The 12,214-nt window shown below is 41.4% G+C and overlaps 1 protein-coding gene across 2 annotated transcripts in view; it reads right to left on the reverse strand.

Annotated features, from left to right (window-relative positions):
- Positions 1-4,457: 4,457 nt before the first annotated feature.
- Sec22a (SEC22 homolog A, vesicle trafficking protein) overlaps positions 4,458-12,214 on the reverse strand; it is a 67,939-nt gene continuing 60,182 nt past the window's right edge. For both annotated transcript variants that reach the window (XM_050159708.1, XM_050159709.1), the window contains exon 7: positions 4,458-5,303. In XM_050159708.1, the coding sequence (XP_050015665.1) occupies positions 5,103-5,303 (201 nt within the window). In that variant the 3' untranslated portion in view covers positions 4,458-5,102. The remainder of the gene's footprint in view (positions 5,304-12,214) is intronic.

The raw sequence follows: 12,214 nt of genomic DNA on the forward strand, positions 1-12,214 counted from the left end.
CTATGTACTATGGTTTAAAATTATATGGTAGCTAAGAGTATAAGTTCCTAGTAAAATCAGTCTAGATTAAAATCCTGGAGCCACTACAGGAATCACACTGGCTGCGGTCAAGCCATGTGACATCCCTAGGTTGGGCAGCCCATCTGTAGGAAAGAATGCCTTCAGGGTTGCTGTGAAGGCAGCGTGGCCACATCCACAACCAGCCATGCTGCAGAGCACACAATTCTGTTTTCCCTCTATATCTGCCTCATCTGTTCCCACTACTGCTATAATGCTGCTAAACATGCCAAGAATATCCCGAGACATACTGTAACACAGACAGCTCTGCCCCAAACCCTAAAGAAAAATCCAAATCCCAGCAGCAACTCCATACCACCATTGATTGGCATGATGCCCTCCAAAGACATTCTTGACCCCAGCTTTACTTCTCTCAAATGAAAACCACTGTCTTAAGGTACATCATACAGAAGTAAAAAGGTACCAGTACACATTACTGGAGCACAAAGTACAAAGGCAACATATTGTTTGTTCACCTTTAGGCAAGGTTGTTTGTAACCCAGCCTTCACGCCAAGCAATGGCACAAAACAGTCAAGTGGCCAAGACAGAGCTGGGACAGACCTGCCTCAAGGGAATAGAAGGCACAAGTCCTGCCTCCTGACCTCAGATGGAGCCTGACTAGTTCCATGAACTTGGGTGATACCTGCATTGCTGTGCTGTGGGATGCAATAGAAAAGGGCAAATGTGAACCACGGGTGAGGCTGGGCCGAAAAGACTGCTCGTTGCCAAGGAAACACTGGAAAGGATTTGTGATGCTCAGGTACTGACTTCAGGAATTCCTTTCTCTAGTTCCCTAAAGTTCTCAAGTGTGCAGAGGTAAATGTTTACACACTAGCACTACCAAGGCACAGGACACTTGGGTCTCTGTATATCAATGCCAGTCACTATTAACAATCAGGATGCAACCATATGGCTCCCAGACACACAGGGTTTCAACATTTCTCAACTGTATCTGCCTGATAATCTATGTGAAAGCTCAGCCATTCAAGAAAGATGCCCCAAGAGTTGGTGTCAGGGACTGCTTTTCTTTGGGATAGCCAGTGCTTAAGCAGGAGGCCTGCTATCTGCCAACGGCCCTAGAGCACCACTGAATGACCAGATGCCTCTCACCAAGTGGCAGATATGGATGGCTGCTGTACTCCTGTCTGCCTGCCCTCACCAACCCATTCAGAACCCTTAGGGTTCAGGGGATTCTCTTGCTGATCTTTAGTGAGGATATTGTTAAATCCAACTTAAACAAAAGAACAGGTTCTGTTTACCACAGCATTTCCAGGTAGAAAGATTCCACTTTCTAAAAGATGAGAGTGCAGAAAAAGTCAGACTAGGAAGCCCTGACCATGGGCACAGACTGCAGCCCTCAAGAGTGACCTGTAATTTGTGGTAAGGCTGTGTTCACTCTGGTCTAAGTGGTGGATGCTTTTGAAATCATTTATTTGTTCTTTAACCACATACTCCATGGCAGCTCTAACAAAGTGACTCTAGCTTGTTAAATAGTTAACAAGAATAATAAACACACACTCCACCATGCCCCACTGGAAACCCAGCAGCTCAGAGTGTGTCCTTCCGTTACTTAAGCCTTCTGGGGGAAAAAGGCCAAATAAATACCCATTTGGAGGTCAGCGAACTTTGGGAGCAGAGAGGGCTCACCCGAGTCTGTGCCATGGAGGTAAAGTCTCAAGCCACAAGCCCCTGGCCTCCAAGGAGCCTTGACAAAGCCACAGATGAGTGGCATTCCTGACATGGCCTAACTGAAACGTACTCTTCCAGACTTCAGTCCATAATGAAAACAAAAACCTACATTACAAATAATTGTGTTAAACCAGGAATGACATATTTGCTTTATAAATTACAAAACTGGGTAAAGGTTCTTCATGATCCATTTGTCTCAAATTGATTTTCAAGTTTTAATGAATACTTGCTCTTAGTTCAGGGTAAGAAATTTTATTTATGGGAACAAAATCCTTACACAGACACACAGATACACACACACACACACACAGAGAGAGAGAGAGAGAGAGAGAGAGACAGAGACAGAGACAGAGACAGAGAAATGGAAGCCTGTGACAGACACATAACTGACTGACCCAATAAGCAAACATTGTCAAATTAAGAATTTTCATTACTTTAACACTTCCCAAGACCCCAAGTGAGAACAAACCAAATTCACCAGGACAGAGGCACATTTTTATCCCATACCTCATCTGGCATGCCTTTTATCTTTGACAGAGCAATGTCTAACTTGCTCCCTCCTAACCCTAGCTTCCGGGCGCTGCTACACCCTCTGCATAGCCATGGCAGCTCAGCCCTTCTTTACGTTTCACTGATCTGGTCTCCACTTTCTGTTCAGATTTTGTTAGCACCATATCTTATGGCTTTTCTTGGTGTGTTGTTCTTTCAGGGAAAAGACTCAGTAGGAATGTATTTCAAACCCAGACCAATAAAGCAGGCAAATACTTTTAGATTATGACAAAGGGTGTCTGCAGTATTTCAGAACTGGCTAAATTAAGATAAAACACATCCATTAAAACACACCAGGGAAGACTGTTGTCACACACAGATATAGTCCCTCCATCAGTCCCACACTAGCAGAGAGAGCCTGGGAACCCACTTACTCGAGCTCTTGCCACGTAACATGAACACAGCCACACACGGCTCCAAGAGCCCTGATGGAGTGGACACTTAGGAGTAAAGGATAGCTCCAAACAAAAGCTATCGGTATCACAGCTCAGACACCAAGGAGGTCCCTTTTAGGACCATGACAAATCCAGAGATTCCTGGACATCATCACAACAGCCAGGGCAACTATGTACCTTCTCAGGATGCAGATCCCAAATGGTGAAAGGTGGCAGTGGCGCACAGAAAAGACTATTCATTGCGCTTTCATTCTGTACATTAAGATGCAAACATTCTCTTACTCAAAACAGCTGATGAAAACAAACAAGAAAAAATTAAGTTAAGCTTTTAGAAATAACTAGTGGTTTTCTTTTCTTTCTTTTTCTTTTCTCTTTCTTTTTTTTATTTTTTATTTTTATTTTTATTTTTTTTTTTGAGACAGGGTTTCTCTGTAGCTTTGGAGCCTGTCCTGGAACTAGCTCTTGTAGCCCAGGTTGGCCTCAAACTCACAGAGATCCGCCTGCCTCTGCCTCCTGAGTGCTGGGATTAAAGGTGTGCTCTACCACTGCCCAGCTTAACTGGTGGTTTTCAAGTGTTCCTGCTCAACGATTCAAATATAAATGCTGTAACTGAACCAAACTGGTAAGAGAGCTATCAAATACCAAGGAGTAGTAAAACCACAATTAACCAGAATGCCCGAGCTCCCTGGTTGACTATTTAAAAGAAATCTCCTCTGCAGTACCCACTAGCTTGGAAACTGTTCCTAAGCTGAACCAGTTTCCTTACAAGGCTCAGTAAGTATAAAACGCCAAACATAGTCCATGTGGTTCTGATGGCTTATGCCCCTGTGACCTTGGGGCATCTCTCAGAAGGTACAGGATAAAGGTGCAGCTTTGTTATAGCAGACACCTAGATAGACTTGGACTTTCTTGTTTTAAATAAACTGTGGACATTATGAACCCATTTATTGCCTTCCTTCTACCTTATTCTTCTGAGATGGAGGGGCAGCGAAGGTTCCAGGTGTGAAGATCTTCCAGCTCTGCCAGTGTCCACACAGTGGGTTGGGCTGACAAAGCAGGTCGGTGACCTGCCCTGGACTCCTCCTACTAACTATGGTCCCAACAGGAATTCCTTAACAAGTCCACTGTTGTGAGGGATGGTATAAAATACCAGAATCCTATGCATTCCTTGTTGGACTCTTTTCTTTAAAAGCAAAGGCAAATAACTCATGATGGCTTCCAAACCAGATGACTTTAGATTTTTGCAAATAGAATCAAGCTGTGCTTCCACATTATGAATTCAAAATGGTCTGAGTCATCTTTCCAAGGTATGAGAGTGCTCTTTCTTCTGGGCAATAGTTACCTTCCTAAACTACGAGGTGACAGAGCTGTAAGGGGAAGTCCCTATGCTGACCCTCAGCACCAGACCTCTTCAACAAGCAAGATGGACTTGGGCGCACAACTAAACCGAGCTGCATCACAGCGGAAACGACATTCCCTTTGCAATTCCCTACTAGCCTCACTACTCCACGGAGGTGCTCTCACTCTGGTGCCAGGCAGCACCTCTCACTATCACAGTGAATGTGCTACTTAGCTTTAGAGCCCTGACAGGTATCAGTATCTTGTAGGAACTTAGCAACATTTCTCTGTGTGTTGGCAAAGTGATACTGATATTCTACCTGGAGTAGGGGTTCCTTTGTTAAATACTTTAAAATTTTTAAGGTTGAAAACTAAGCACATAATAGTATACATAGTACCCAAATTATAAAGAGTTTAGGAGACCACAATAATCAAACGAATCATGTATTTTTAGTGATTTCAAAATAAATGACAAACATGGTCTAGAAAGAAAACACGTGTCACTGTGTCGTCAGGGTCTGTGAGATTCCAGATGCATCACAGCCTTCTCCCACACCAGGTGATTTCCAGAGTTAGAGGCTGGCAGAAACAGAAAAGGAACCATTTTCACACCATTCTGGACTTCATAACTCTTGATACTATAACTGTGCAAACAATCTGATATTTAGTACAGTCCTTGTTCTAGACTATAGCCTTCCAGTCTCTGCAGCATCTTCTTCATTGGTCTCTAATGCCTCACAAAGGCAAACTCAGGTCGTAGCATTCCTGCTTGGTCCTCAGAGCACGTTCCACACCCAGATTTTGGTTAACTGCCAGGTCTTCGGATGATGTTGAACTTCTACTGTGTGGTAAGCCTGATACTCCACTGCAAGATTCTTCTGAGAGTTTTCCTAGCAGGTCTTGCATGCTTACAGGCATGCCAGGCTGATTTGTAAAAACAAAACTGGAAGATGGGGAGAGAAAGCAAGCAGAGCTTCTCGCGTGTGGTGACTGGTCTCTTTCTCACAGTGGCAGTTAATATATGTCCTCGCCTTCGTCTCCTGAAGGCAAAGGCAATACATCTGAGGGAGATGTCAGACATCATGGTCAGGAGCCTTGCCTTGGGCTTGCCTCAGCCAGATCTGCAGCGTAACAAATGCTCCCACAGTCACATGGAAGAAAAGCTGCCAGAGGTTGCGCAGTTCGTAGAGATACATGTTGCACAGACAGATTAAGCCAAAAGTCAAGAATGATTTGACATTCCGCCAGCTGGTGTAGTACACAAGTAAATAACACTGTTCAAAACATAAAAATGAAAGATGGTTAGGTTATAGGAAAAGAACTAGGTGTGTAACATCAGAGTGAGACATGAAAAGAAAACAAAGGCACTGCCCCAAAAGAACAAGATAATGTAAGTTATCAAAGGTATTTGGTCATGGATGTTCCATGACTTGAAAGAGAAATGTCTTTCATTTGTCAGATGAAAAGCATTTTGCATCATATGTCAAATAGAAGTACAACTGAGTGACTCCCATGTAAGACAGACTGGGGACATTCTCCAAGGTGACAGGGAATCAAGACTCGTATGCCATCCTCACCCAGGAAAGCACAGAAAACTCAACAGTTACTCAAGAAGATGAACTTTACCACAACTTGAGTCTGAGGACTAAAGAAAGCAACAAGTCTCAGGTATGGCGAACAGCAAGGTGTGAGGTGTGGGTAGGGGTAGCGGGGAGCTGCAGGAGTTGGGCCTTGTTTCTCAGCTGTGACGGAAGAAACAAATGAAGCCGTTGCCTGTATCGGGCTTACACTGGAGGAAGGTGTGTTATTAGCATGTTTTCATCATATAATTTCAAGCAGTTATGTCTTAAGCAGAAAAGGTGACAAAGGATGACAGTAAGCACTACTCCGATGACACAGTGAAGGGTGCACCCCCCACAAGCCCTAATATGGTCCCCACAACATGTTAAAAACATGCTTATTTTGCTCAGCATCTACAGTTCCTGACAGGCGAGGATTTAATCATCTTGTTCGTTCATTGGTCTCCAGGGTCCAGAACAGGGCCAAGTCCTCAGTTAGTGCTAAAATCTATTATCTGGGAAGCACAGGAATTCTGTGTGCTCATGAAGTCTTTGGAAAAAGCAGGAGTTTCTATGACTGCATCCAGGCTTCAGAATGGGAGGATATAAGATTTTCCCATACTTAAATAGAATGCACACCAAGAGTGATGCTTTTAATCCCAGCACTTGAGAGGCAGAAGCAGGAGAATCTCTGTGAGTTCAAAGTTAGCATGGTCTAGAAAGTTCTAGGCCAGCAGGACTATACAGTCAGACCCTGCCTGTATGAAAAGAAAAGAAAACAGAATAGAGCTTTGCTATGTATGTAAACTGAATAAGACTATATATTTTACAAGGGAGATTTTTTATTGTGGAATAAAAGTTTAAAGACTTTTTTTCTTTTGAAATAACTTTCAACTTGGAGGAATCTGAACCAGCAGAACTGTACTGTTTCCACAGTGACACTGCTACGTCTCCACACATCAGCCATCACCCACTGATGACCCACCATGACACACTGAGCGCTATTAACTGACAGGCTTCAATTCTGTCCGTGTGCCATGAGTGATCTTTCCCCGACCCGGGATTCTGTACTGCATTTAGCTGTCAAATCTCCTCCAATCGATAACAGCTTCTCTGCCATGACCCTGGCAGACCTGATGAATATTCATCAGTTATGCTGGAGGTCTGTTCCTCAACTGCACTGTTCAGTGTTCCAAGATCAACTTAAGTATATGTGTTTTTGCCAACAACAACACAGAAGTGCCAGACAGTATGTTTTATCATTGCTGTCAACTTGGACCCCTTGATGGGAGTGTCTGCCACCCACTGATGACTCTGCTGGCATCAGTTATTACAGTGGTGTTGGCTTAACAGTGATTTAATAGTGATTTTTTTATCTCCATCATTCTTTCTATATTTATTAATTAGAATTCTACTGTAAAGAAGAGCTTTCCTTATATTAAAAAATTTAATTGATGATTCTAAAATCTTTCAAAGGTAATTTAAAAAAAAAAAAGGATAGCTTGCAATGCAGAGATCTGGTTGACATCACCTTGATCAAACTTATTACATTGCTAAAGAATTTTCTCTAAACCAAAAAGAAAAAGAAAAAAAATAAAAACTTTGAGGGTGGCCTTTTCCATTAGAGTTTTAGTTTTGCAGTTAAGCGCGAATGCATTAAAACAGTGTCTGATGTGCTCTGGATATATGTGGAAGAAATAAAAGTATTATAAATAGGGGAAGAAGACAACATCTAGAGAAATAAAGTATCTAAACATTAAGTGTTGACAACAGAAGACTGTGACAAACATTTTTCTATCTATACTAACCATTTTAAAAGCCATATTTTTAAATACGATGTTCAGTTTTACTTAAGAAGGTAGGTTCTGGGCTGGAGAAATGGTTCAGAGGTTAAGAGCACTGGCTGCTCTTCCAAAGGTCCTAAGTTCAATTCCCAGCAACCACATGGTGGCTCACAGCCACCTATAATGAGATCTGATGCCCTCTTCTGGCCAGCAGGCATACATACAGACAGAACACTATACATAATAACTAAATTAATTTTAAAAAAAGAAAACTGAATTTAAGGTGGTACATAGCTAGGGCATATGATTGTGGTAGGAGGAAAATAGATCAAAAATAAGATAATGCAGAACCCAGAAAGAGTCTCACACAAATATGCCCAATTGAATTTGTATAAAGGTACAACAACTCAGTGGAAGAAAACAGTCCGTTAAAGAAACGGTGCTGGAGCACTTGGTGATGTATAAATAAAGAAAGAAACCTCAACTTCAGTCTCATACCACAAACAAAACATAAACAGCAACAACAAAACCCCCCTGAACTTAACATATAAATCAGAAAGCTACGAAACTTAGAAACCATCTCTCTGGCCCGGAAGCTGACTTCACACACCTCTATGCATACTGTCTTCCCGTGTACAGAGAGACTGAGGAAGTGTTATAAACTGTTAAAACATGAGTCAGAAAAGTGATCAAACTAACTTTACAAAAATTAAAAACATTCTGCAAAAGCACCTAGGTGACTAAAAAGACAAATAATCAAATGGGAAAGGATATCATAGGATACATATGTGACAAGGGCTACTATCTAGAACATATTTTTTAAAAACTTTTTAAAAATGTAGTCCCCAAAAAGTAAAAAATAAATAAACCAATCAAAAAACAGACAGAAGATAGGAACAGATATTTATTTCACTGAAGAGGATACACAGACAAAAAAATCAGCACACAAAGCAATGGCAAACATCATTAACCATTAGGGGATTCCAAAGTAAAACCATGATGAAATACTACTGAATGGCTAAAACAAAGGGACAACCGCAAATGCTAGTGAAGCTACAGAGAAAGGGCCAGAATGTACTGCACTTCGGAAAATGGTTTTCTATTGAAGCTAAGCATGCAGTTACCACACAAACCAATAATTTGTACTTCTGGGTATGTATCCCAAATTAATGAAGACATGGCCTGTACATGAAGCCAGGCATGATGATACATGCCTGCAACTCCAGCATGAGGCTGAGGCAGGATAGAGTTTAAACTAGGCTTTGGCTATACAGTGAAGCCCTGTCCCAAAATCATCAACTATGTAACAACTTGGGCGAATCTCCAGAGAATTTTATGCTGAGTAAGAAAAGGCCAATCACAAAGGTTTAGGTTTACCTAAATGTCTGTGCCCTTCCCTTCCCAAATGTGTACCCCCACCAAGAGAAAATTAGATAGCAGACCTTTGGGAAGTTGCTAGGTCTAGATGGGATATAAGGGTGGAGTGCCTATAATGGATTAGTGGCTTCAAGAGAGATAAGCACCTTCTCTGCTATGTCAAGACACAGCCAGAGGGCAGTCTTCTCCAGGCCTGGAAAAAGCAAGTCTATCAACACCTTGGCCTAGGACATCAAAACCTCTGGAACAATGGGTGAAACAGCAGGTAAAAAATAAACATCTATTGTTTAAGATCCTCCTAGCCTATTTAAGTTTGGAAGAGCTGCCTTAACTGATGTCTATGTATTGTATGATTCCATTTATGGAACACAGGGATCCTTATGGTGACAGGAATATTCTATATCTTGATTGTATCAATATCAACATAGGACTTATGATATTGTATTATGGTTTTCAGATGGTATCATAGGAAAAGTCAGGTAAAAATAATTTACAGGATTTCTCCTATTACTCCATGTAAGTACAGTTGTCCTAAAAGACTTTAGCAAGAAAGACTAATGTATACATATATTTATGTTTATCAGAAGCTTTGTTATTACTATGTGTAAGATATCAGTGAAGAAAGGTGGTGGGCACACATATGGAAGGTCAGGGGACAATTTCTGGAGTCAGTTCTCTTCTTCCACTTTTAGGTGGACTTGAGGGACCAAATCTAGGCCATCAGGGTTGCCTCCTGAGCCATCTCAACACCCCTATTTTTTAAAACTATCTTTGTGCATACATGTTTGTGTGCTTGAGTGTGGATCCACATGTGAGGGTCAGAGGATAATGTTTCAGGAGTTAGTTCTTGTCTTCTAACTTGTTTTGAGGCAGGATTTCTCTGTAATTTTTTTGTTTTAGCAGTTTCTGTTTAAACTTTATTATTGTGTCAGTGTAGGTACCAGAGCATACCATACAACAGAGCATTGTGGATTATCAAAGCAAGCACTTTTACTACTCAGCCATCTCTCTGGCCCCTGACGTTTACTTAATAAACACCTCTATGCATACTGTATGTTCATATGAGAGAGTGATACACAATACCCACACATATGTAGAAGGAGCAGCGGGCTGCGTTCCTGCAGCCCGGAAAGCTTATGCCCCCAAATAACAACACACAAATTATATTCTTTTAAACACTGCCTGGCCTGTTAGTTCTAGCCTCTTATTGGCTAACTCTCACATCTTTATTAACCCATTTCTAATAATCTGTGTAACACCACAAGGTGGTGGCTTACCGGGAAAGATTCAGCATGTCTGACCTGGCGGCTGGCTCCATGGCATCTGACCAACTATGCTTTCTTTCTCCCAGCATTCTGTTCTGTCTACTCCACCTATCTAAATCCTGCCCTATCAAAAAGCCAAGGCAGTTTCTTTATTAACCAATGAAAGTAACAAATAGACAGATGACCCTTCTCCATCATATACACAGATGAAAGAAGTGTTATAAAATGTTAGTAATAGGTGATTCTGTATATACTAGTCTTTTAATTTTTCTGTAAGTTTAGCAGTTTAGAAAGGAAAATACTCATAGTTTAGAAACAAAATAGACTATAGTGTCTCCATTGACCCCAGTTCTATATGAAATACTCAATATCAAGAGTAGTTCCTCCTGGCTGAGCTCTGTGTATCCATCAGCTCTGGTGTCCTGAAGAAAATCGGGCAACCAGGCCTGTAGTAGTGAACTTAAGAGATCTGGCCTAATGCATTAAAACCTACCCTGACAACTGGAAACACAGGAATAAAATAGTAAAATGTAACTTCAAAAAACAGTTACCACTCCACTCAGCATTTTTGGAAAGTGGGATGCTTAATGCCTATATACGTACAGGAAACTGGTTTGCTTCCCGTTTTTAATTTTTAAAACTTTATTATTTAAAAAGTTTGCATATAAACTATATATCACACACCAAAATTAACCAGACCCAAAGTCTATCATCTCAGTGAACTGGTTTTTTTTTTTTTTTTTTTTTTTTTTTTTTTTTTTTTTCCCCAAGACAGAGTTTCTCTGGAGCTCTGGAGCTTGTCCTGGAACTAGCTCTTGTTGACCAGGCTGGTCTCAAACTCAGAGATCTGCTTGCCTCTGCCTCCCGAGTGCTGGGATTAAAAGCATACACCACCACTGTCCAACTCTCAGTGAACTTCTATACATTTAGAATAGCTATTCTGAAGATGTGGAGTTTACATTGGATTTTATACTTTTCTTTCTCTCATGAGTGATACTACTCCACCATGAAGCAGCTCTTTCAATTACTGTAGTCTGTTCTGGGTGAAGTGAGAGGTGTGCCTGGCATTAGGAGCACTGTTGTGGAGTAGCACAGATAAAGGTCCACATCAATACGAGCTGTAAGAACAGTCTAGAACTCGGTGAGAAACATGGTGCTGATAAAAGGATTAGTGTGGGGTCTTCTGTGACGATTTAATGGTAAGATGAAAGTAAATGGCTTAGTGAAACACAAGGAGTCAATAACTCTGCCATTATGATTAGGTACCAAACATTCCCTTTGTAAAGCAAAGAAACCAAAGCTTTACTTCATAAGTTACCATTGAAGAGATACCATTCACATTAGAAACATAAGACAGCAGTTATAAAACAACATCATAAAAACTGTACAAATTTAGGAGTTTTGATTTGGTTAGGTTAGAGATAGCATGATATAGGGAGATGAACCTGGAATCTAAATTCTGAAGCATTAGCCATCACTCATCCCCTTTCCTGGTTATGCCATCTCAAGCAGTTCACTGAGTGCTTCTTTTTACATGTTTACAATAAAACAATAATCTTGTAATGATGGGGCACAGGCATTAAATGGGAAACCCACAAAACAACACTGTCTAAAATTAAGCACCACATGCCATTAACAAACACATGGCTTCACATTACCTGTATGAAATGTCCTTGTCCTAATGAAACCTGTCAGATTAAACAGATTTCTAAAGATAACATTAAGAAAATTTAAAGATTTAAAAAATTAAAGCCACTAAAACTAAATTTATAATGGTTCGTGTTTATGTAAAGTTCAAATATTCATCAAAGTATTTCCCTAAAGAGTTCTACAGAGACAGGCTGAGACTGCATAGAGAGGACCAAGAGGTGCCCCCACACACTGGGGCATCCCACACTCTAGTCCCTCAGTACGGGGAGGGGGGGGAGGCAAAATCCTGGGCCCCTCCTCCACCTGCCTCAGCCTCTCTAGTCAGTCAGCAGGCAAGCTTCCTGCAGGTAAGCTGCTCCAACACCCTCACCCCATCGATTGGACCCTGTAAGCTACAAGTCCAATTCGGCCCTCAAACCCTTCTATCCCCTGTGACCTCAAGAGGAACTCTGAAGCACAGACTGTGACTACACAGAGCAGACCAAGAGAGTATGGGCCAAGAGAGACCTCAGTGGCTCCCTGGGGCACAGACAGTGATAGTACAGACCAG

The sequence above is a fragment of the Alexandromys fortis genome, unplaced genomic scaffold, assembly GCF_014885135.2.
Source record: "Alexandromys fortis isolate MF-2015 unplaced genomic scaffold, M_Fortis_MF-2015_v1.1 scaffold_119, whole genome shotgun sequence".
Taxonomy (NCBI): Eukaryota; Metazoa; Chordata; class Mammalia; order Rodentia; family Cricetidae; genus Alexandromys; species Alexandromys fortis.